Below are 26,722 nucleotides of genomic sequence, written 5' to 3'. Positions count from 1 at the left end.
TAAACCCAATTACAGTAGCCATGAGTGCACTGTTGGAAGAGTAAAAGGACCAGGTTCAGGATGTAATCAATCAATTAGAAGAGACAGGAAGCATGATACAATTACCTCTGTAAAGACATGGAAGATGTAAACTAACACAGAAAAACAAGGAATATCATCCCCAAATCATCCAAACTCGGGGGTTTCCAATGTAGAACTAGTATGCTAAAAAGTACCAGTGGACAAATAGAGGCTGTCCCCATTTAGTGACAATTGATACCTGCAGTGGGTTAGGATGCTGAGCTTGTCGAATAGAAGATTGGCAGTTTGGCGGGTCGAATCCGGAGTGCGTGTAGCAGAGTGAGCGCCTGTTACTCGTCCCAGCTTCTGCCAACCTAGCAGTTCGAAAGCATGTAAAAATGCAAGTAGAAAAATAGGGATGGTGGGAAAGTAACAGCGTTCCATGCGCCTTTGGCGTCTAGTCATGCCGGCCACATAACCACGGAGACGTCCTTGGACAAGCGCTGGCTCTTCGGCTTTGAAACAGAGATGAGCACCAGCCCCTAGAGTTGGAAACGACTAGCACGCATGTGCGGGGGAACCTTTACCTTTTTTACCTTTACTTTGTCATTAAGCAAAGTGGTCACTAAGTGAAACCCCAACTGTGCTTATGGTCTTCGGCTTTCCTTTCCTCCAAAGATGTATAAGTGTTCTGATCTAATTTCATTTTCTAGTACTACAAGTTCTTGTTAGTACAGAATATTTTCTAATTCATCTAAACAAGGATTACCTGATTCAGAGAAAATTCTGTGCAGTAGAGAAGTCAACATCCAAGATGAAAATCTTCACAACAGCCCAGCAGATATTCTGGGAGTCCCTCCCTAGTCTGCAGGGAATGAGTCACCCTAAACAGAGCTGCTAGTTGGCTAACATCAGACACAGTATGTGTAAGGAAATATTGATGTTTTTCTCCCCTTATGATTACGAGGTAATCCTTAATATGGATTCTTACCTGAATCCAGTTAGACTTGCTTCAAGTCTTCTTGCAACAGCACTCCAGTCTAGCTAATGAATAAACCAAATTGCACCCTGGGTTCAGCATACAGAGAAAGGTAGCATAGGAGTGATATGATCCAAGGCCCTGGTCACCCACCTATTCAAAGCAGCAACTAGGCCTCAGCCAAACTATCCACCAAATCCTCAGGCAAAGCCCCATGTTCTTGTTTTGGTTCAAATGGAAATGAAAAAATATGTTAAATTCAAATTATCAGTGAGGAGGAAAGCCTTAGGTTAGTCCTCACTTAACAGTAATTGGGACCAGCATCTCTGTTGTTAAGCATTGTGATTGTAAAGCGTGATGTGACATGTCTTTGCCGACTGACAATGGCAGTTGTAACAGTTCCAGTTGCTTGTTGTTGTTGTTAGTTGCGAAGTCGTGTCCGACCCATCGCGACCCTATGGACAACGTTCCTCCAGGCCTTCCTGTCCTCTACCATCTTCTGGAGTCCATTTAAGCTCACGCCTACTGCTTCAGTGACTCCATCCAGCCACCTCATTCTCTGTCGTCCCCTTCTTCTATTGCCCTCAATATTTCCCAGCATTAGGCTCTTCTCCAGTGAGTCCTTCCTTCTCATTAGATGGCCAAAGTATTTGAGTTTTAGCTTCAGGATCTGGCCTTCTAAAGAGCAGTCAGGGTTGATCTCCTGTAGGACTGACCAGTTTGATCGCCTTGCAGTCCAAGGGACTCGCAGGAGTCTTCTCCAGCACCAGAGTTCAAAGGCCTCAATTCTTTGGCGCTCAGCCTTTTTTATGGTCCAACTTTCACTGCCATACATTGCAACTGGGAAGACCATACGCACTTTTGTTGACAGGGTGATGTCTCTGCTTTTTAGTGTGTTGTCTAGATTTGCCATGGCTTTCCTCCTGAGGAGCAAGCGTCTTTTAATTTCTTGGCTACAGTCCCCATCTGCAGTGATCTTGGAGCCCAGGTTGCTGTTGTTAAGCAAATCTTGCACAATTGTTGGACCCTAATATGACATGATTTCCATTTGCAAATTTCTGCCTACTTCTCCACTGATTTTCCTTCTTGGAATTTGGCACTGATGGTTGCAAATAACAAGTGATTGCATGATGCGTAAACCATCATAATTGCTAGCCAGTTACTAAGCACCCAAATTATGATCTTATGATTGTAAGGGTGCTGCTATAGCTCCAACTACAAGAACCAGTGTATGTTTCCTTGTTCTGTGCCGTCCTAATTTCAAATTGTCTCGGTGAGTTGTTAAATGGTATGTTAAATGGTATAAGGTGTGTATTTCATTAGAATTGATCCTGACCTCAGCCTACATGCTGAATCATTCTGAGAACTATGTATGCAAATCTTGACATTAAAACTTGGCTTTCTTCATAAAAACTAGTTTTTGTTGTTGTCCTTTGTCTTGAATTTGTTCTATTGAATTCTCCGTGTGTTTTGATGTGTGCATGGTTTATTGTCATAATTTTCAACAGCTGACCCTTTATTCTTTGAAATAGGAAGTTCATATCTTTAATTTAAACAGATTTAATTGTAGAACTATATTTCAGCTCAGGAAATAGCAAAACTAGAATTTAAAAATAATTTTGGAAAGAAGGAAAGCGATCTCAAGCGTTATTAAGTGAAGATACTGAGATAAATCAACAATATTATAGGTCAAGATTCAAAGAGTATATAGGTATATTCCAAAGATTTAATTTGTGAAGTACATTTGCTCTTTTCTCCCCCATTAATATATAGTGTACTTTTTAAGTGGTTTTTTTCATAATTAGTTTGCATAATTAATGGAGAAAGTGACAAGAATAGAATAATAATAACTTTATTGTCACTTTGGATGTACACTAATTAGCATACATTAAAATGAAATTTTGTTGCATACAACTCTCAAAGGGTCACCACCTCCGGTATACACTACGTAAATATGACAAAAATAAATAAATACAGAATTATGCATATACCCACATATATTATATGACACAGAGAAACAACAGTCTAATTCGGGTTATGTGTACATGAGCATGGTGAAAAAAACTACCGGTAATCTTGCAAGTTTATGAGACGGATGGCATAGGGAGCAAAGCTATTACAGAATCGGGTAGTCCTGCTAGAAATACTTCGAAACTTCCACCCAGAGAGGAGCAACAGAAACAGACCGTAAAGTGGGTGTGTGGGGTCTCTAATAATGCTTTGAACTCTAACCACATAGTGCTTAAAAGCAGCATCCTGAATATGATCCTTCTCGGCTGTCCTTACCAATCTCTGTATGGACTTTCTATCTGAGGCACTGCTGCCACCAAACCAGACAGTGATGCAGTTTGTTAAAATGCTCTCAGTCGTGCCTCTGTAAAAAGTGACCAGGGCAGAAGGAGAGAGATGTGCTGTCCTCATCCGATGCTGGAAACGCAGACACTGGTTTGCACGCTTTACTAAGGATGAGGTGTGGAGAGATCAGGTCAGATTGTTAGTTATCTGTACCCCCAGATACTTAAAACTGTTGACCACCTCCACAGCTGCATCCTTGATACTGAGTGGAGTATTTATTTATTTATTTATTTATTTAATTAATTAATTTATATACCGCCCTTCTCTCAAGAGACTCAGGGCGGTTAACAGGGCAATACGTAAAAGACAGATACAAAAGTTAAAATTATTAAAACATGATTAAACAATGCCCATAGTACAAATTTAAAATTAAAGTCATAATAACAAACCCACCCCATCCCATCAGGCCAGGCCCGCTTCCCTAAAGAGATGGGTTTTAAGGTCGCGCCGGAAGGAGCGGAGGTCGGGCGCCATCCGGAGCTCTACCGGAAGATGGTTCCATAAGTCCGGTGCACCCACAGAGAACGCTCTCCCCCTGGGGGCCACCAGTCGACATTCTTTGACCGGTGGCACCCTGAGGAGGCCCTCTCTGTGGGAGCGTACTGGGCGGAGGGAAGTTGACGCCGGCTGCAGGTGCTCCCCAAGGTATTCTGGACCCATGCCATGGAGGGCTTTGTAGGTCATTACCAACACCTTGAACCTCACCCGGAAGACAACTGGCAACCAATGCAGCTCGCGGAGCAAAGGTGTAACACGGGAGTATCGGGAGACCCCCGACACAACTCTCGCGGCTGCATTCTGTGCCAGCTGGAGCCTCCGAGTGGTCTTCAAGGGTAGCCCCATGTAGAGAGCGTTGCAGTAATCAAGACGAGAGGTCACGAGCGCATGAGTGACCGTGCGCAAGGCATCCCGGTCTAGATAGGGCCGCAACTGGCGCACCAGGTGAACCTGGGCGAACGCCCCCCTAGTTACAGCTACAATATGGTCTTCTAAAGAGAGCTGTGAATCTAGGAGGACTCCCAAGTTGCGAGCCCTATCTACAGGAGGTAATGACTCACCCCCCATAATGAGGGGTGGGATATCCTGAATATCCCGGGATGCCGGTACGCACAGCCACTCCGTCTTGTCGGGGTTGAGACGAAGCCTGTTCCTCCCCATCCAGACCCGGACCGCCTCCAGGCACCGGGACATCACGTCGAGGGCATCACTGGGGTGGTTTGGGGTCGAAATGAAAAGTTGGGTATCATCAGCATACTGATGATACCCAACTCCAAAACCACGAATGATCTCACCCAGCGGTTTCATGTAGATGTTGAACAGAAGGGGCGAGAGGACCGACCCCTGAGGGATTCCACAAGCGAGAGGCCTCGCGGTCGACCTCTGCCCCCCCGTCAACACTGACTGCGAACGTCCCAGGAGATAGGAGGAGAACCACTGAAGAACCGTGCCTCCCACTCCCAATCCCCTGAGACGCCGCAGCAAGATACCATGGTCGATGGTATCGAAAGCCGCTGAGAGGTCTAATAGGACTAGAACAGAGGAGTATCCTCTGTCCCGAGCCCTCCAGAGATCATTCACCAGCGCGACCAATGCCGTCTCCGTGCTGTACCCAGGCCTGAAGCCCGATTGGTACGGGTCTAGATAATCCGCTTCATCCAGGACCAGAGGGAGCTGATGCGCCACCACACTCTCAACAACCTTCGCAAGAAAGCGAAGGTTGGAGACCGGACGAAAGTTATTCAAAACAGCCGGATCCAAGGTAGGCTTCTTGAGGAGAGGTCTCACCACCGCCTCCTTCAAGGCGGCGGGAAAACTGCCCTCACTCAAAGAAGCAGCTATAACCACCTGGAACCAGCCTCGTGTCCCCTCCCGGGCTGCATAAACCAGCCAGGAAGGGCACGGGTCCAATAAACATGTGGTGGAGCTCAGCCTCCCCATGATCCTGTCCACTTCCTCCGGAGTCACAGGATCGAACTCCTCCCAGATGACATCGACAAGATCACTCGTGTCCTGATCGTCCGATACTGCCCAGTTGGAGTCCAAACCGGTCCGAATCCGAGCGATTTTGTCCGACAGATGTTGACTAAATTCCTCGGCACGCCCCTGCAAGGGATCCTCACTGACCTCCTGGTTGAGGAGGGAGCGGGTCACCCTAAACAGGGCGGCCGGGCGATTATCTGCGGACGCGATGAGGGCAGCGAAATAGTTAGATCTCGCTACTCTCATCGCAGCGAGATAAGACCTAATATGGGTTCTTAGTCGCAATCGGTCGGATTCAGATCGGGTGGACCTCCAGACGCTCTCTAGGCCCCGTATGACTATGCTGGCTCTTTCTAAAACCTACAATCATCTCTTTTGTTTTATCAACATTTAGAATCAGTTTACTTTTATTGCACCAGTCCGCCAGAGGCTTCACCTCTTCCCTATAAGCATTTTCATTGTCCTCCCAGATAAGATGATGAAAAATCCAGAATGATTGAAGATTCATGAAATTAGACTCTATAGTTTATCCAAGCCAATGGACACCATGTCAAAACATTTCAATCCTTAAGTGTTTAGCATGATACAATCGTTTTGGGATATAATAAAGGCAAAATATATTGTGTTTTCCATTTCAAAGTTTATCTTATACAAATTACATTTTCTTTAATAATACTGCAGTTCTTCAAATATATATTTTTCAGAAAACCATGCAAAGCAGCTATAAATTCTAGGGAATAGTTGGGTTAGTTTTCTACAACAAAATTATTTATTTATTTTATTTATTTATTTTATTGGATTTGTATACCGCCCTATTCCCGTAGGACTCAGGGCGGTTTACAGGGCAGTTAAAACCATGAATACAAAAAATTAAAAACAAATAAAACAATTAAATTAAATTCAAGCCCCAAGAGTAAATCTAAAACCCAGTTAAATTAACAACCCCACAGTCTGGACCAAACAGATCGAAGAGCCAAGTTTTCAGGTCCCGGCGAAATGAGCGAAGGTCGGGGGCAGTCCTAAGTTCTGTGGGTAGTTGGTTCCATAGGGCAGGCGCACCCACAGAGAACGCCCTTCCCCTGGGAATAACCCGCCGGCATTCATTAACCAGCAGTACCCTGAGAAGGCCCTCCCTGTGGGGGCGCACAGGACGATGGGAAGATGATGCCGGCAGCAGGTGTTCCCTTAGATAGTCCGGACCCAAGCCATTTAGGGCTTTATAGGTCATTACCAGCACCTTGAATCTCACCCGGAGGGCAACCGGAAGCCAATGCAACTCACGGAGAAGAGGTGTTACATGGGAGTATCGGGAAGCTCCCATCAAAACTCGCGCGGCTGAATTCTGCACCAGTTGAAGCCTTTGGGTGGTCCTCAAGGGCAGCCCCATGTAGAGGGCATTGCAGTAGTCTAACCAGGAGGTCACAAGCGCATGAGTGACTGTATGTAGAGCATCTCGGTCCAGATAGGGACGCAACTGGCGCACCAGGCGAATCTGGGCAAAAGCCCCCCTGGTCACGGCTCCTATATGATCTTCCAAACTGAGCCGTGAATCCAGGAGGACTCCCAAGTTGCGAGCCCTATCAACGGGGGGTAATACCTCATCCCCTATTGTTAATGATGGAGAAGGCTGGTCAGCCCGAGATGCCGGTATGAACAGCCACTCAGTCTTGTCAGGATTGAGACGAAGCCTGTTTCTCCCCATCCAAACCCGGACCGCCTCCAGGCAACGGGACATCACAGTGAGGGCATCACTGGGTTGGGTCGGGGTGGAAAGAAAAAGTTGGGTATCATCATTAGAGTTTTGTTGTAGAAAAGATTAATTAATAGCAGAAAAATAATAGCAGAACAAAAATATGAAGATATGACAGGTACAAAATATAGAAAATGGTTTTCTACAGCAAAATTAGAGTAGGAGGCACCTTGAAGTTCAACCAATTTTTATTATCAACTGAATTTTTGTGGATCACTTCACCAAATGCACATAGAATAAAACGTTATGAAGGAGAAAAATAGCTAGCACCTACAACATGCCTTCCAAGTTGCTGGATGAATTTTGCTTTATATTCATGCTAGCATTTGATTTCATTGATTATCTAAGAGTTATTGTACTTGGGTGTTTTTGTTTGCATATGTTGGAAATCATCTACAATTGCTAATTTACTTTTTAAAAATAACAAATAAGTAAACATTTTGTAGATATTTGCTAAAGGTGTTAGTTGCATCAGTCTTACTTGCATAATTGCACTGTTTCAAAAAATGAAACAGTAGGTTTTGTGTTTAAGTAAAATTATTGGGCTGTTTAACAAAGATGTCAAAAGAATAATTCTATGAGCTGACAGATGTGCTCACTGTGAACCATTCATACTCTTTCAGTTTATACCACAGAGATGTCCGGTTAAAAGTGAGTTGAAGTATAAGAAAAGCCAGAGAAATGTATATTACCATTGAGAAAAATTAGATAAATAAATAGACGTTAAAATGTTGCTTCTCAAAATATTCTTTGGGATATCATAACCATCTGCTTCAAGAGAGGAGTATCTCCCATATTGTGATTCTTTGTTCCTCTGTTTTAAATATAAACTATTTTCATTCCATTTATATTTTACTTTTCCTCTTTATTTCACAGTAACTTTGAAGATTTGCTTGAGGGACTGTGACTCTTAAAGCTAAGCTGTTGTTTTCATGAAGCTAGTATGAGATTTTAAAAAGATGCCTGTATCAGAAACTAAGCACAAACCCTTTAAATATCTTCATCTTGGAAATAATCACTGATCTAGACTTTTATCACTTCAGAAAATCTTCATATTAAACCTCTTTTAATGTATCTTTTTCAGCTTGAAAATCCTAGATATTTACGTGAGAAACCTATGTCCCTCTCATTGGTATGTAGCGTTTGCCTGTTTTTGGTTGTCTTGTTATAATAATTTTTCTCTGTGTTAACACTGGTGTTAAATACAAAATATTATTTTTTATAATAGATGTCACCCAAGTTAGGTATGGGGAAAAACAGCACTTCTCGAGATGAACAAGCATTATTCCGAATACATGAAAAGGAGGTAAAACATTTTGCTTTTATAATATGTCAGTTGTCTGCTTTAAGGCAAATAAAATAGATAAGTAAAGTTATGAATTAAACATAGTTTCTGAGGCTAATTCTGACAGCGGATATGACATTAGATATGGAATAACACACATACTGTGTTTCCTCTAAAATAAGATCAGGTCTTATATTAATTTTTGCTCCAAAAGACGCATTAGGGCTTATCTTCTGGTTAGGTCTTATTTGCGGGGAAATACAGTACTAAATGCATATGTCTGGCTGATGATTTTAACTGGGTCTTATTTTGAGGATGGCACTTACATTACGAGCATCCTGAAAATCATGCTAGGGCTAATTTTCTGGTTGTGTCTTATTTTCTGAGGAAACACTGTAGTTCACTGATAACTAGCAAATGACATGCTATTTTTTAAAAAAAAAATTAAGAGAAAGCCATTGAATGAGATAATTTAGGGGCCCAAGGTGGAGTATCATTGCTGATGATACCTTGCTTTACATCTTTGCCCTGGACTGACCAAGTGATGCTGTGGAGACTGTTGGGGCCTGGATTGGGAAGAAATGGTCTCAGCTTAATCCTAGCAAAACTGAGTGACTGTGAGTTGTAGGTTCTCTTGGATGTAATGGCATTTTATTTTTAATTCTGGATGATGTTGCACTACTCCAGCCAGCAGTGGTGTGCAGTTTGGAGGTCCTCCTGGATTTGTGGCTTACATGAAGGCAGGACAAGAAGCAATGGATAGAAACTAATCAAAGAGAGAACCAACCTAGAACTAAGGAGAAATTTTCTGATAGTTAGAACAATTAATCAATGGAATGACATGCCTCCAGAAGTTGTGGAGGTTTTTAAGAAGAGATTGGACAACGATTTGTCTGAAATGAATAGGGGTTCCTGCTTGAGCAGAGGGTTGGACTAGAAGACCTCTGAGGTCCCTTCCAACTCTGTTATTCTGTTGTGGTTCCTGTGGCCAGGAAGGCTTTTGCATAACGTGTTGTATGCCAGTTATACCATTTACTGGACCAGAAAGCATTGCTTAGGATCACTCTTATCTTAAATAATTTTCTGAGTACATTGTCACAATGTGTTTTACATGGGACTGCCCTTGAAGAACATTTAGAAGGTGCAGCTGGTTCAGAGCACAGTGGTGTAGGAAGTTATTGTGCACCTTAGTACATACATGTTATACCTCTGTTTCATGATCTGCGTTAGCTTTCATTGAATTTCTGAATATTTGTGGGCCTGCAGCTCTCATGTTATTTCTGTTGATTCCGTAAGGTCTAACAAGAAAGGTGAGCTCCAGGTCCCATTGATTGACAACTAGTGGGACCTAGAAAAGGGTATTTTCTTCTATATTGTCTGCACATCTGAACATCATTACACCCAATATTAGATTGCTGGGTTTTTGGAAAGCTCTAGAAACATGGATTTAGTCCTAGGAGATTATTTGGAGCCTGTGATTATTGTTTTATTGTTATTGTTACTTTTGTTGTTTATTGAGTTTTGCTCATTGCTGCTAGTATAGTTTTAGTAGGATTATTTATTAATGCTTATTAAAAAATGGTGCTGTTATGCAGTGTTAGCTGCCCAGAGTCACTTACAATTTTGTAATTGTACAAAAGGTAGGATATAAAGCCAATTAATGAAACATGTTGTGTAATTTTGCCTCAGTCATATTGCATACATTTTCTCAAAGTTTATTTAAATTCAGTTAAATTTTTACTGTCATTAGTGGAAACATATTGAGTTTAAATATGGTCTATATCAGCAAGTTTTCAGCAATTTCAGAACATATGAAACCTGATGATAGAAATGGTTTATTTTGAGACAGAGGAAAGTCACCTCTGAACTCCACATTTTCTGTATTGTCATGTTTTGGGTTGATGTTGTAAAAGCATTCATGTGATGTCATGCTTTACAGCCACACTACTTAGTGATGGAAATTCTGGCAGTCCTGGTTGCCGTTGTAACCCTAGGACTGCACAGGTCATTATGTGAGAACCTCACAGGATTGCAGCAGGAGCAGAGGCAGGAGTGCCAGGCAAGTAGGCTGGTAGGTGAGAGCTGTGAGCAGGGGAGTGCCATGAGCATGGGGGGTTGGGGGGGAGGAGGGGCAAAGCTGAGTGCTAGGGAGCACAAGTGGGTGGAGGTGACCATATATGCTGGCTAGCCTGAATTTTTATTATGTGATGACAGGGTGCTGTGATGGCTGGAATTTTGAGGACTAGTCATAACTTTTCAGTACAGTCTTAGCTTTGAACAATTGGTGAATGAACGGATATAGCTGCAGGACTATCAGTATAACACTACTGTAGAGCTTTTCTCCTTTCAGGGAAAATAAATGTTAAGAAAAGCATGAAATCCATTGGAAGAAAAATGTCCTTTGTGAAGGCAGCAGAGGTGGGACCTTGCTCCAACCCTGTCTCTCTGGTTTCTAGTTCTGAAGTTTGACTGCTCTGGCTCATTGCATCTTTCCAGAGTGGTGGGAGACAGTTGGCGGGTAGGGGGGGGAGAAGAGCTCAAAAGATGGAACACAGGAGTTAAAACATCTTTATTAAGAGTAGTGCACTACTTTAGCAAGGAAATTATGTTTGAACTTGGAGTACAGGCATGTGCCTCTTGCTTTATTTTCCTTCATTTTGGTGACACAGAGTCGGTTCAAACTCCAGTATTTGTAAATTATGGCTTTTATCTCTGTGCAATAGGCTTGTGTGGCTTATTTAACAAACCATAGCTTTAGATCTGGAATGTGGACTAGAATAAGAAAGAGACAGAATTGGGGACACTAATGAATGTGTAAAATAAAGCCAAAGCCACATATTGTTCCGAAACATGGATCTGCCCAATTCTGATACAGATGGTTCTATTGCAGATACGTGATTTTACAAGAACCTGTTTCTTAATTGAAATGTTCATCATCAATGTAAGAACTTCTTATAATTATATCATAGGATGTTAGTACTAGTTGTTTGTGGTAAATGACTACATGCCTTTAATTAATGTACATAGGTATTTGACCTTGATATTCGTGAAAGGGCTTATTTAGCAATTCAGGACAATGTATTTAACCAGTGCAGGATTCAGATAATTGCAGGCTGACTATCAGTCTCTTGCTTTATTCTGTATCAAGCTTTCTTTTGACACAATTTTTAGATCTTCTTTATGTTGATGCGGATTTAAGAATTATGGTATGTATTTTTTTTAAAAAATCTGTCAGTTCCATACATGGTAAAACAGAGTTAAAATAATTATGCACAAGCAGTGTGGCTTTTATGGATACTTTGATAGTATAAATAATTAAAGAACTAGATTGTCAGGCCATAACTGAGTATATATATTAAGGTTAATTTTTGAGAAGTGGCAATCCTAAAATATTGACATAAAATATCTTAGTAAAATAAGCATCTTTTTACATAAAATCATGATTAAAAAGAGCCATGGGATAATCATGCAAGTGCTAAGTAAGTGTCTTAGTGCTTTCCTGAATGCCAGGATTGAAAGTGTTAAGAGGTCTGGGGGCAGTGTATTCCAGAATACTGAGGTAATCACAGAAGATGATTGTCTCATTTTCTGTTCTAGGTCCTCACAGTTTTTTGCATAGTTGGGATCTTAAGTAGGCTGTCTTTCAAAGAACGCATCAGTGAAAATCCTATAGAGCAAGACCATCCATAACATAAGCCAGTGTCACTCTGTATAGGACCTTAAAGGTGGTGAACAGCACTTCATCTACAAGTCTGTTGGCGGCTAGTGGTGCAATTATAAAATAAGGTTTTATTATGGAATAGTGGCTTTTATACTATTTACAGAATTCAGAGTGCTGTGTTCTTTACCAATTATAGCTTCCAAAATATCTTTTGAGACAACCCTAGGTGGATTGCATTGCACTTTCAACCATGTAGTAATATAAACATAGTTTATTGTTACTAAAGCCATTTTTCCTTGCCTAGGTTGTAAAATAGCCATCTGAATTACTTGAAGTCTCCAAAGTAGAGGAGCTAATCTTGTCATTTATATGCAGAGTACAAAAATGATTGCTCAAGTATGCAGTGCCCTAAAACAGAGATTCTCAAACTGTGGGTCTCGGAATCCTTTAGTGCAGGTGTGACAAGCAACTTTAATGGGTGAGTCTTTAAGAAAACAACAGTATTTCTGATCAGCCCTTTATAGGCAGGCTAGGGTGCTGTCAAAACTTTTTGGGCTTTGCTGCTCACTTTACCTGTGGCAGTTGTACTACAAAGTTTACAATTTAATCATATTAAAATTAAGTGATATATCTCCTGCCTAACCCTAATCTGAATGAAGTCATTAATTGTATGGGGTGTGGGGGAAATCACGTTTTTATTTATTAGACTTATATTCAGTTGTTTGTAAAGGGGCATAACTTAGGTAGAGTATATTTTAGGGAGATCATGGTACTGCATATTCTCCAAGTCTATTCTCTTAGTCCATTCTTCAAATGCAAATACATTAACTTACACAAATAAAGATTTCTTATGTATAGGGCTGAAAGAAATCTGTAGTTGGTTGTCTAGAAGCATCAGGTGGTTTAAGATGAAATTATTCAGTTCAGATTATATCAGAATTACACATACATTTATGTATTTAGCAGCCACAATTGATTTAGCAATCTCAGTTGGGACTACTAGTAGGAAATCATGTGACCAGGACTGCTGACCCTGGGTTACAGCTGTTGGAGAGGAAGGGGTTGCAGGAGAATAAGCAGACACAATGAGGAATACACATTGAAAGGAATGCAGTAGCATTGGCAGCTTTGAACATGCTTCGTTCTGGGAGCATGAGCATGCTAGACAAATAGCCAGTATATCCCCCATTGTATGCCTGTTTACTCTCTTCTAATCCCTTTATCTCCAGTCTTTGCTTTGGTGGAGTGGAGATGGGTAAGGCATAGGAGAGACTGCATAAAGAGATTGCTTGTTTGTTTGTTTTTGATCCTCTCCTTTCTTAGGGCAGAGATATTGCTTCAACAAGTGCTGGGGGGGGGGAAGGAAAGAACCACAAGTGATCTCTGTAGGCCTCTCCCTTTCCCCCCATCTTTCTCCCTTTGCAGTGTGGAGAGATTGGAGAGGAAGAGATTACAAGAGAGTAAGCAGACAGACTGGCTGAATGCCTGCACTAGCCCATTCCTTTTGATGTGGATTCCCCATTATGTGCCTGCTTACTTTTTTGTAATTTCTTCCTCTCTAATCTCTGTTTTGCAAAGAGAGGGGGGGAAAAGAAAATAGATCAGGCATAAGACAGTATGTATTGCAATGGGGATCACATGACCGGGGACGTGGCAAACATTCTAAATGTGGACATTGGTTTAATGGATTTTTTTCCAGTGCTATTGTAACATTGAACAATCGCTAAACAAGGCAATTGGTAAGTGAATCTACCTATATCACATCATTGCCTCTCAAGAACTTCACTCCTTTTTGAGTTTGGGATCCTCAAAGACCATAATGGTCAGGTGATCGTACTACTGCAGAAAGTAGTATATATTTTTTCTGTTTTGATTTAAAACATTTATAGGTATGTAAGGCAATGAAGTTGGGGGTGCTTTAGAAGAGCTCCTGCAGTCAGGCAGAAATGCTTCCCATCTCTATGTTCCTCTTGAGTTCATACATTCACTCATAAGCATTCAAGCTGCCATCGCAGCTGCCTATGATAACTGTCATACCCTCGTGTTTTCAGGGATGTGCTGATGTCCAGGGGAAGCCTTAACCCATCCAGGCCCTTAGGTTACAAAAGCAAATGCTAAAAGCAAATGGGGAGAGGTGTAAGAGGAAAGGTGATAAGCAAATGGCATACAGATAGAAAAGTGTAGGTGACATTTGGAGATTGGCAGCTATTACAAGTGGCAAGAGGATTATCGTTTAACTGCCTGGACCACAAGCTAACCAGAATATGGTTAGAAGCATATCCTGGTGGGAGTTCTGCCTGGAACTTGGAACTTAGCTAGGAGTTCAGTAACAACTAGAAAAGGAACAATTTATTTTATTGGTTTATTTTACTGTTACTGGAAAAGGAACAATTTATTTACTGTTTTTACTGGACTTTTGTACGCTATCCAGAGTCACTTTCCATGAGATGGACGTCCATATAAATTTGATTCGTAAATGAATAAATAGACAATCACACTGAAACAGCACCTCATCCCAATTAGTGCAAAAACTTTCAGAAAAAGGCAAAGGTCGTATACTATTTTATAGGCTTTTGAGACTGGTTTGAATGGGATATTAAAAGATTAAGTATAAAGGACTGAATATTAAAGACCTATTTACAAGACAACAGCACCTTGCGAAGTTCTAGAAGGGGGGAATTGATCAAGAGCCTATTGCTGTGGAAGGTGTGTGCTGCAAGAAGTGATTATGTGCAGATTTGCTGTATTTATGTTGTGTCCAGTCCTTGGAAAACAGAACCCTCACAAGGTGAATTAAACCCGTTGATGACTTAATATCTCTTTTATTTGATATCCTGCCAAAAATGAAATGACAGTCATGTCACTATGTTTTTACAGTTTGTAATCCATTTTGCTGATGCATTCTTGTGAGAACATGGTTTTACCACAGAAAGTAGACGTGTGTGTGTGTATCTAGCTATGTTCTTTCAATTTCTGATTTCAATTATATTGCTGTCAGTGGTTTATACCTTGAAACCTGTATAACGGTAACCAGAGAGTTCCAATCTGTTCAGGTAGCATCCTGATTCATAAAGGAATTTAGAGCTGGCCTTCGAAAGGAATCAGTGAACCATTAAGGTGGGACTTGAAGAAAAAAATCTATATGGTTCTGAGAGAGGGTAGTATAAAAAAGAAATTCAAGATAATCCTGTTTTGATTTTACCCAGTATAGAATAGAACAGTGACCAGTTTGGACAAGCTTTCAAGATTCTGTTATCTGCCTTACTATAATGAACATTTTTGGAATAACTATCATGCATGTCTCTTGACTTGGCCTACCTTTGTATCTACATGGTTGCTCAGAGTTGACAATGACTTGATGGCACATAAACATCTCTCTTGTATAGTGTGTGTTTGTGCGTGTCTGTGTGTATGTATTCTGATTTAACAGTTGTTGGTAAGAAAGATAAATCTGAATAATGGCTATTACAGTAGCTGGAGAAAAGCAAAGAGAAGACAAAGAACTGGAGAAAATCACAAAATGCAAAAAACTGCAAATAGAACTAGAATGACTGTAGCAAAAGAAAGCAAATATAGTAGTGATAGTAATACGTACCTTGGGTGCAATCCCCAAACATCTGGCTTATCACTTGAACATCATTGGCATTGATCAAATGACCACCAGTCAGTGGCAAAAGGCAGCTTTATTTGGAAGAGCTTGCATCCTATGACAATACCCTTAACACTGTCTGACAACTGAGAAGGACTTGATAGGTCGCTAAAAATGCCAAATCTGGTCTAAACGTCATCTGACTGTGTGGCCAACTGTAATAATACATTTCACATTTTTGTGTGTGTATAATAAATTGTGCACTGCCCAACTTTCGATGATTTTGGACAGGTCACAATCAGATTACAATAAAATCAATAGTAAAGATAAAAGGTGGCCAGGACAATGAAGTCTCACTTTCCCTTGCTGAAGGCTGGGGTAAAGAACCAGATCTTCTTGTCTCTTCCAAACAAATAGCAGAATCCATCCATATCTTGGAGGGGATTTTGTTCTAGTGGGTGGGCACTGCTACTGAGGTATAGTTCCAGATCTTGAGAGATGCCAGTCTTTAACTGAAGGAAGCCAGACTGCACCAACCTAGCAGAATTTAATCAGTGGGTCAGTTTTTATTTTATTTATAAAATTTATTGGCTACCCATCTTACCACTGGGTAACTCTGGGTGGCTTACAATAATAAATCTCTCTCTCTCTCTCTCTCTCTCTCTCTCTCTCTCTCTCTCTCTCTCTCTCTGTGTGTGTGTGTGTGTGTGTGTATACATATAGTATATACATGTGTGTGCATATATACATATGCATACACACACACACACACACACACACACTCACACACACACACACACACACACACACACACACACACACTGTTATGGAATACAGGCAGTGCCTCAAGTAGTCAGGCCCTGTGCTAAATAGGGGAAAGTAACAAGTAACAACCAGCAGTTTTAAATGCATCTGAAAGCAAACGGGGAACCAGTGCAGCCCACGAAGCAGAGGGGTTAAATAGATATAACAACACACAACTGTTAACTGTTCTCACTGCCGCATGCTGGACCAATTGAAGTTTCCAGGTGGATTTCAAGTGCATCCCCATATATGGCACTAATCGAGCCATAAGCTGATGGGCATGAGTGACTTTCTGACTTTCCACCCCCAGTCTAGGAAAGGGTGCAGCTGGTACATCTAATGAAATTGTGCAAAGTCTTTTCTACCCACAGCATACTGATGATACTGAACTCCAAATCTGGCAGTTAACATCGCTCATGGTTAATGTAAGATAATGAAAAAGAGGCGGTAGAGAGCAAAAGAACTCTACAGCACTCCACCCAGAAATGTATCATTGACTTTAGATTAAATGAACATCTGTTGACAAGATTCAGGTTTTCATGTTGAGTTTTCATACTTTAGAGAACAGTGTGAATTTTTGCAGTTTTGAGAATGTGCATTAGATTTTATTTCCTCAAAATGGCTGCTTTGTTGAAATGCACTGTTGCCTTTTTGGAAGAACATCTAAATAAGCAGGAGGCCATCTCTAGAGTAATGAGGGAGCAGGTGCAGAGAACTTGTTTACTTGCAGGCATGAAAGCCTATATAAATATAAATGCTTATGTTTTCTCCTTCACAATACTTTTTATGTCATCTCTGAAGGGCAAGGACTCATCTATTAACCTTTTAAAAACACATTGGGATAACCTTTTGCTTTAATAAAAGAAAAAAATCTACTTTTTGCAATGCTGATTGACAAGCTCAGTATCTTTGATAGAGCATAGAAATGTGTCTTAGAAATGCATTTATTTATATCTTGATGTAACATAGGATTGATCAGATCGACATCTTGGCATCAATTACTTCCAGAAAATGTTACTGTCTGTAAAAAATTTGTTGCTGATTCTAAGCTATTAGACACTTGGCTTCTGCAAGATGTTCTTCAAAATATTTTGTTAGTCTTTAGTTATATACTAACTAGTAACATAGAAATAGCATATGTCCTAAATAAATTAAATTAATTGAAACAGATTTATTTTCTCTTCAGCATTTTAAAAAATCTATAGATACATCAGAAATAAGCTAAATTAATATGATTTGCTATTATACTTTCTCTCATTGAAAATGTGATATTTGGTTGTTTTTATTTTGCAACAATGTCCATGTAGCTTAAATAGCATTAATAAATATAACTTTTAATACTTGGGAGCATTATAAATTTAGAGCTCATTTCTACATTCTCCTTGCTCCAGCTCTCAGGTGGCCCATTTATTTATTTATTTATTAAATTTATATGCTGCTTATCTCACTCTGAAAAGCAATGAGGATATTTTATTTGTTTATTTGATTTCTATATCCTTAATTATTTATTCAAACCTCTATACTCATAGCACAGACCCCATCTCAGGGTGAACCTGTTGCTGAGCTAAAATGGAATCAAGATGATCCAGAGGGAAAGTGGTATTTTCCATGAAACCAAAGAACCTCCCATTCAAGCATTCTATGTTTGTGCTGGTCCGTGACCGAAAGAAAGATTGAATTGAAAACATTCTATGTTGTATGGAAGAGAAATGTTCAGGAACCCAAGAAATTGCAGGGTCATTGCAGGACCACCCTGTGCAAACATGGGACTTCGTGCTCTCTGGCGATTTCTGCTTTGGCTAGATATAGAAATAGAACCTTTCTTAGCTGACAACTTTTCTCTTTTTTGACACAAGGTAATACTGATTTAAGGGACGTGGTGCTCAGTGGGTTAGGATGCTGAGCTTGTCGATCAGAAGGTCGGCAGTTTGGCGGGTTGAATTCTGAGTGCCGCGTAGCAGAGTGAGCGCCTGTTACTTGTCCCAGCTTCTGCCAACCTAGCAGTTCGAAAGCACGTAAAAATGCAAGTAGAAAAATAGGGACCACTACGGTGGGAAGGTAACAGTGTTCCGTGCGCCTTTGGCATCTAGTCATGCCGGCCACATGACCACGGAGACGTTCTCAGACAAGCGCTGGCTCTTCGGCTTTGAAACGGAGATGAGCACCGGCCCCTAGAGTTGGAAACGACTAGCACGCATGTGCGGGGGAACCTTTACCTTACCTTACCTTAATACTGATTTGTAAAACATCTTCCGTAGATTCACTAATTCTCATCAGTAATTTTTGCTTGTGCTCCTACTTCTTTCATTCTCTCTTAAGTACCCAGGCCAAGCTGCTTCTGAGCAAACTAGGATCAGGAAAGCAAATTATTTCATGGCTTTCTGCCTCCCTTTCTTCTCCCCCCCTCCAGGAGCACTTTCTATGCTCCTCTCTGTTTATTGCATCATATCTTACTTCCATGGTTATTGGAGAGTATCAACACTATTTCTGACAGCAGTAGCAGCAGCCATAGTTAATTGCTGCCTTTGTGTAAAGATAGAGACTCTGTTAGACTTGTTCCTGTGTGCTCAATAAAAAGAATGCTATGTGAGACTTTCCTGCTGTCTCTGTCTCTTTCTCTCTCAGTGTTGGCAAGATCTTAAATATGGCTTGACAAATACTGTATTTTTTGGACCATAAGACACACTTTTTTTCCCAAAAGGGGGGAAAACAAGGGTGCGTCTTATGGTCCGAAAGTGATCCGTATGGCCAGCCCCAACCTCCGCACGTGGAAAGCAAGGGAGATTGCCAGGAGCACGAATCGGCATGTGCTGAGAAAAGCCGATCTCACGCTCCTGCACTCTCCCTCACTCGGTTTCAGCTTCCCTTGCTACAAGAGAAAGCAGGCTGAAACGGAGTGAGGGAGATTGCCAGGAATGCGAATCGGCTGATCTCGCGCTGCTGCAATCTGCCTCGTTTCAGCCTGCTTTCTCTTGTAGCAAGGGAAGCTGAAACCGAGCGAGGGAGATTGCAGGAGCGCGAGATCGGCCGATTCGCATTTCTGGCAATCTCCCTCACTCCGTTTCAGCTTGCTTTCTGCAAGAGAAAGCCGGGTTGCAGGGCCGCCTCCGCGGGTACTGCTCTAATGCAGAGAGGGAAGGACAAAGAGGGAGGGAAGGAAGGAAGGAAGGAAGGAAGGAAGGGACAATGGGAGAGGGAGGGAGAGAAAGAGAGAGAGAGAAAAAGAGAGGGAGAGAGAGAGAAGGAGAAAGAATTTTTTTTCTTGTTTTCCTGCTCTAAAAACTGGGTGCGTCTTATGGTCCGAAAAATACGGTACATATTTTGGAAATGATGTGATTCTCTTTGTTTCTGGGCCAGTCACGTGCAAATACAGAGAAGTAATTTGCAATAACTTTTATTTAATACTACACACATTTAGGCAGGGGTAAGCGAGATATTTGTGCAAATATATGCACAGTACAGAGAAAGTCCCTGGAGAACTTGCCTGCAATTAATTTCCAAAGCAGCTTGCTGAAGTTATAGTTCAGTGGTCTAAACCAGCAGTCCCCAACCTTTCTGGCTCTGCAGACCAGCAGCGGTGGTGGTGGGGTGTGTGTGGAGAGGGGATGGTTTTGTGTGCTTGCCTGCTGCTTGTACAACCTGGTTCAAACAGGGTGCTGTCTGGTACTGGGCCACAGCCTGGGCATTGTGGATCCCTCGTCTAAGCATTGTTGATGGTTTTTCAGCCAGGCCAGAAGCAGAATTTGAAGATATCAGAAGATCATGATGTCAAGAACACAGAATTCAGATTGATTGCTTAGTTGCTTCTAATGAAAGAAACTAGGTTAGTGATTAGTAACATTAATTAGTAACAAAAGGTTGTTAATAGAGTCCACAGTGGTGAAGCTGGCAGAAAGATGGACTGAACACCGTTGTTTTGCTTGCCCCTACAACTAGGCACTATTCTCTTAGATTGGCCAGACACTGGTGTAGCTACTTTGTACTATAGCCAGCCAGATCAGCCATAGGTGCTTGATTCCCTGCAGCTTCCTCAAGTTGAAATCTGCTCCTTGGTGTCAGAATCTTCTGGGTCAGTGGATGCACAACAATCATTACGTTTTAGTGAATGAATATAAACAATTCAGCTAAAATCTACTATCCATTCTAGTGACTTGAAAAATGCCTGTATTCTTCTGCATAAAGGGCTGTTTGGGTTTTTTTCCAGCCTTGAATGTCTTAGAGTCCTTCCGAAATGGAAATGCTCCCAGATCATCTCCCAGTTTAATAGGACATGTTTCTGGTATTAGGGAAAATAATGCATCTCCTCTATGGATAAGCTCAAATGCTTTGTATTGTAATAGGACTGTGGGGATGTGTTACTTCTCAGTGAGATTCTGTTGAAGTAAATAACTTACGTTTCATCCCTGATTATAAGCAGGCAGGAAATAAAAATGAAGCAATTTTTTTTAAGTATTTGTGCATTTAATTTTTCTTAAAAGGCGTGTGTATTGGTTTCACTCTTAATAGCTTTAATTGTAGGGACAGAACAGATGTTTGACATCAGTAGTGTTTACATGTCTGGAAGACATAGTTGCTTCATAGTGCTCTGGAAAGAGCATAAACAATGACAAAAACAGAAGAATGAACAATGGTAATGATAAAAATATTGTAATGATAAAAATATTGTACATGCAAACATTTTATTTATTTATTTATTTTTTTTATTTTATTAGATTTATATACCGCCCCTCTCCAAGGACTCGGGGCGGTGTACATGGCAATTAAAACAGTAACAACACGCAAGGTATAAAAATTAAAATAAGATTAAATCAATAGCCCTAAGTAATAAATACAATCTAAAATTTAATTTTTTTAAAAAAAATTTAAACACTAAAATCCAATCCCTCAGTCCAGGCCGGCTTGTTCAAACAACCAAGTCTTCAGGTCGCGGCGAAATGGTCGGGAGCCATCCGGAGCTCAACCGGAAGCTGATTCCAGAGGGCAGGCATGCCCACAGAGAATGCTCTCCCCCTGGGGGCCACCAGTCGACATTCCTTGACCGATGGCACCCTGAGGAGGCCCTCTCTGTGGGAGCACACAGGGCGATGGGAAGTTAACGCCGGCAAGAGGTGCTCCCGTAAATATTTTGATAAAAATAATTTCAAATATCCATTTTACATTTTAAATGGTTTTTTTCAGGAATATATTTTTATGATTCACATGTTGTTTGTCTAAATCAGACATGTCAAACACAAGGCCCATGGTCTGCAACCAGCTCACGAAGGGCTCAGATTTGACTCCCGGGGCTGTCCCAGAAATGCTAAGGAATTGGCTTCCGCTGGCCCACCCCAACCCGGTTGGGAGCCTCCCTGGCGCACAAACAGGAAACGGCAAGCACTTGGGTGCTGGTGGTGCACAGCAGCAGCTGCAGTTCATTTGTCCTCACCCCACCCCACCCGGCCTCACCCCTGTGACGCCCGGCCATGCCCCGCTTTGCTGGGCCTCTCCTCATCCTACTCTCCTTTGCCAGTCAACGCCTGACCACATCCGGCCATACTTTGCAAGGCCTCACCTCTCCTCGCTCGGGCCATGGAGTTCTGTAAGGCTAGTGCCTCAGGGCATGCCCGGCCTGTGGGACAAAAAGCAGGGAGATGGGAGTGCATGGTGGCACAAGCCAAGCATCGGCCGGCTCCCAGTCGCCCTCCCTGCCACGTGGTAGGGCTGGAGAGGGGAACGTGGCAATCACACTGGATAGTTCTGCGGCACTCATGCTGGATGCAGAGCTATCCGGTGTGATTGCCACATTCCCCTCTCCGTCCCTACCACATGGTGGAGAGGGTGACTGGGAGCCCACCAACGCTCGGCTTGTGTCATTGCACGCTCCCATCTCCCCGCCTTTTGTCCACAGACCGGGTGGCAGGTGGGCTGGGCCCCCTCTTTCAGTCCCCCTCCAGGGCAGCCCTGTGGATCTAAATGTTCTGGATGGCCAACACGAAGTTTAGATCAGCACACCCCCCCGCCACCAGCGCTTCCATGGCCCACTCACCTGCCCAGCCTTGCAGCCTGCGAGTGCTTCTCTTTTCCTGCCCCCGCATGGGAAAGCCATGGGCCACCACAGCAAAGAGAAGATGACAAGACTAAATGCCAGGCAGTTTGCAGAAGGCCAGCAGGAAGGTGAGGCCGTTGGGTGGGTTGGGCACGTTGCGATTCCCAGAAAAGTGGGAGGCCCGAAAAAAAATATATGTAATTATCTGCAAAGGACTTCTGGGGAGATGACTTGAAGCTGCATGCTGCGTTGCGGAGGTGATGTGCTGGCAGGTGAGAGAGCAAAATCCAGCTGATAATAGAACTCTTTGGATTGAATGGGAAGTTAAGAGGAATTGGTGTGAGTTGAAATTAAAAGGCCGAGTCATCCACCCACTCCCCCCCCCCAAATTATTTTGTCGGAGATGTGGAAAGTATTTCTCGCTTCTACTCCCTCTTATCTTCTCTTTTATAATTCAATCCAGCCTTACCCAAATTAATGTCTTTTGGGTGTCATGGACCACAGTTCCCATCATCTTGTGGCTATGCTGGCTAGAAATGGAATGCCTTAATTTCTCTACAGTATGCGCCTAGGAGGAAGTAGGTCTGTGGGATTTAGATGTATTTAAACATTTGTTTCTTCTGCCTAATTTATTAAATCAACGTCTCATTCGAAATTAAATGTTTCGGAGAAATCCAGGGTGGTTTACAAGAAAACTCTCAAAGACAGCTATTGTAAAGCATCACTAGCACTTCTTAAAACAATATTAAGTAATTTACTTAGTGCTGTTTGACCATAAAATGTGTTGTTGTTCTACATATGCCTGGCTAAACAGTGTGTTTGGAGTTGCCTCTAAACAGGTGAAGGATGCACCGTTCATATTTTCGTTGGGAGAAAGTTCTGTAATTGGGGTGCTGTCTTTGAGAAGGCTCTGCTCATGGCCACTGTTCTATAAACCAAACCAGGGGGACCATCTGGTCTAAATGGATTGTAAACAAAGATGATTAAGGATCTGGAGGCTAAAACATATGACAGATGTTTGTGGGAATTGGGTATGTCTAGCTTAGTGAAAAGGACTAGGGGTGGTGACATGATAGCAGTGTTCCAATATTTGATGGGCTGCCACAGAGAAGAAGGGGTCAATCTATTTTCCAAATCATCAGAAGGTAATAATAGATGGAAACTGATCAAGAAGAAAACCAGCCTAGAACTAAGGACTTGTGAAAACAACTAACCAGTGAAAAGGCTTGCCTTCAGAAGGTGTGGATGCTCCATCACTGGAAGTTTTTAAGAAGAGATTTGATATTCCATTATCTGGAATGGTATAGGTCCTCTTGAGCAGGGGGTTGGACTAGACCTCTAAGGTCTCTTCCAACTCTGTTATTCTTTGAGAGAAGCGCTGCCAACCTCTCCCCCTCCTCTTGTCCCTTCCTGGGCACAGAGGGAGGGAAGGAAGGAAGGAAAGAAGGGAGGGAGGGAGGGAGGGAGGGAGGAGATTGGAATGAGAGGGAGGGTCTGAGGGAAGTCCCGCCTTAGCACTTGACCACTAGCAACCCTATTGCCCTTTCGCCATCCCCTGGTGGTCTCCCATCCTATTGCTGAGGATGCTTTCGTTACAAAGCCTGGTCTCCTTGCATGGAGAGGGAGTGGGCCTCCCTCTGACCCACGCACTTTGCCCTCCTGCATCCACCATGAGCAGCCTGGCCAAGGAGAGCAAGTACAGCAGCAGCAGCCTCGAGGAGGTAAGCACAGCTGGCTGCCCCCTCGGGGAAGTGGGGCTGGGCTGCGCGGTTCCGGTGCCATGGGAGCTCACGGGCCGGGCTGGGTGCTTGTCCGTGCCACCATCCAGGAGCCCCCCTGCATGGCCTGAGAGGGACAGTGAGGCTCCTCCAATGGACCATGCCCTGGGGCTCGCCTGGGTCCCACCCACTCCACCAGAGATCCTCGGATCTGCTCCAGTCCTGCTCAGGCCACTACAGGTGCCCTTGATGCGAGTGACATCGAGCTGGCCATGCCCATAACAGCCACACTCACCCAGTAGGCCACACCCACACCAACCACTCACCTGGCCCCCTGAGGGTAACCAGAATGCTGATGTGGCCTGCAATGAAATTGAGTTTGACACCCGTGGTCCAAATAGTTTTAATTATCCTTTTTTTGAAACAACAAAATAACATACTATTATTTAATAATAAGAATATTTCACACTATATGAATCTAAAGTTGCTAAGAAATTTTCTGTGCCAACAGTCTACCAGGAAGCAAACCAAGATTCTTTATCAAAACTCCCACCTTCTGGGAACAGCATCTCCCCCCCTTCCCTCCTCCGCCATATTATGGGCAGTGCCCTCTCTCCTGCATTCCCAAAACTCCTTAAGATTTGGTGTCAGGCCTGGAATTAATCTGTAGGGTCTCTGGTCTGGTTTGTTATTGTCATAACTGTTTTAGTCTGGACTGCCTGTGGTGTTGTATATATTGTTTTATTGTTTTTTTAACTGATTTTGTTGTTTTTATAATTATAAGCTGCCCAGAGGTTAACGGAATGGGTGGCTGTTACAAATTTAAATAGATGAATAGATTTTATTCTAGTAGCTAAATACAACTAAATATAAACTTTAAACATATTAATTTAATCATAGCTTTAATTTAAAATGTGACTGCAATTTTTAAGTATAATGAATTATTCTAAAGTTATGTGCCTTTGGTATTAAGAGGTTTAAAATCATATACATGTGATCAGGCCAAAAACACACAAATACAAAATTCTAAAGGTCATTCTAGTTCTTTCAGCAGATAATTTGATCTTAAATTTCTGTCCTTTTTCCCACCGCTTGCTCCTTCTTCTCAGACTATGCTTCCCAAAAGTCATTCAACCCTCCCTATCTGTTGCTCTGAATACATATTATAAATGTTAACTATTTTGTGCTAAGTTTTCATATAGCGTATAACCATTAAAACAGTGATTAGGATTACTACATTTCACAGTAAAAGTAATCTCTTGGCTGTAATCATACTTTAAGAGTTATATTCTCTGCCTAGTTTACTCATTACTTATTAAAAATTGGCCTGTGTGACAAATCCTTGGAATTGAAGCTTGACTTCTTCCCTGCTCTGTATATAGGATTTGGCTGCTTGTATAGTCTCCGTCAAACTTGGTACAATCTCCAGAGATGTATCTTTTAATTCTGCTTTTATAACATTTTTATTGCTGATACTTCATTCTGTGGCTGAATCCACATTAGATATAGTGGAGTTTTGCCATAATTAAAATGTTGTTTCATAATGTGAGAAATTATTCTGTAAACTGATTACAAATATATATGAATACTCTGTAAACAATTTAAGAAAAATGTTCAGTAATATTTCTATTCTTTTTTTATTTAAAAAGTTTTACAATACATTTTATTTTTAACAAACAAAACACAACCCCACCCCACCCCTTCCCACTCCCCAACCCTCCCCAGCCCCTCCCTCCCTTCCCCCTCCCCGACTTCCCAGAGCTAAGTACAGGGTATAAGAATACAAACAATCATAATCTACCTTATGCAAACAATCATAAACTATTAAAACTATCACACTTTAACTCATATAAATTAACTCCAAACAGTATAAATATCACATCAATAATTATTCAAATGCTGGATAATACTTTTTAGTCCCATATTTACTCCACAGTATCTCTCTGTTGCAAATAGTCTTTCAAGTACACTAAAGTATTTGCCATATCCTCCAAGTTGGGAACTTTTACAGTCCATTCTTCTATAATCTGCAGTTCTTCCTTCTTCCAATATTGCCCTACTAAAAGTCTTGCTGCCGTAGTTAAATTCAACATCCGCTTGATATCCACAACAATAGTGTCAATAAAAATACCCAATAAAAACAATTACAGACAAAACATATTTCTATTCTTGAATGTAGGAAAAAGTTTAAAAATAAAGATATTATCTAAATAAAGGGAGTAGTACTGAGTCTTTAATTATAAAAATAAAATAAGATATTTCAGGAGTATTCAGCTTCCAGATAAGATGTTATGGCCATTAGATGGACAGTGATGGAATGGCCAGCCAAAAGTTGGTTCTGGCTGACAGAAAATTACTCCAGAAGAAAGAGAAATTTGGGAAATGGTCCATTTTTACTCTGGAAGAACTGCTTCTTACAAAAAAAATGCAGAAATTTACTTTTCTTGCAGTTAATGATGAGTGAAGTATCTTAGGAGTTGAGTGTTTACTCTAAATCGTTGGGTAGCCTTTTTATGGACATTTGACTTTCAAAATAACAAGAGTTGGAAGGGATCTTGGAGGTCATCTGGTCCAAC

The 26,722-nt window shown here is 41.7% G+C and overlaps 1 protein-coding gene across 4 annotated transcripts in view; it reads left to right on the top strand.

The window, feature by feature from the left end:
* CEP112 (centrosomal protein 112) overlaps positions 1-26,722 on the top strand; it is a gene marked incomplete at its 3' end in the record, with an annotated part of 302,148 nt that overhangs the window by 36,618 nt on the left and 238,808 nt on the right. For 3 of the 4 annotated variants that reach the window (XM_083355444.1, XM_083355442.1, XM_083355441.1), the window contains exons 7-8: positions 8,149-8,196; positions 8,293-8,370. The exons of the other annotated variant lie outside the window; for it this stretch is intronic. In XM_083355444.1, the coding sequence (XP_083211570.1) occupies positions 8,149-8,196; positions 8,293-8,370 (126 nt within the window). The remainder of the gene's footprint in view (positions 1-8,148; positions 8,197-8,292; positions 8,371-26,722) is intronic. 4 annotated transcript variants of the gene reach the window in all.

This window comes from Vipera ursinii (assembly GCF_947247035.1).
Source record: "Vipera ursinii genome assembly, chromosome: 2".
In the NCBI taxonomy this organism is placed as follows: Eukaryota; Metazoa; Chordata; class Lepidosauria; order Squamata; family Viperidae; genus Vipera; species Vipera ursinii.
Note: the sequence above shows the minus strand (reverse complement) of the source record. Positions and strands in the feature narration are given on the sequence as shown.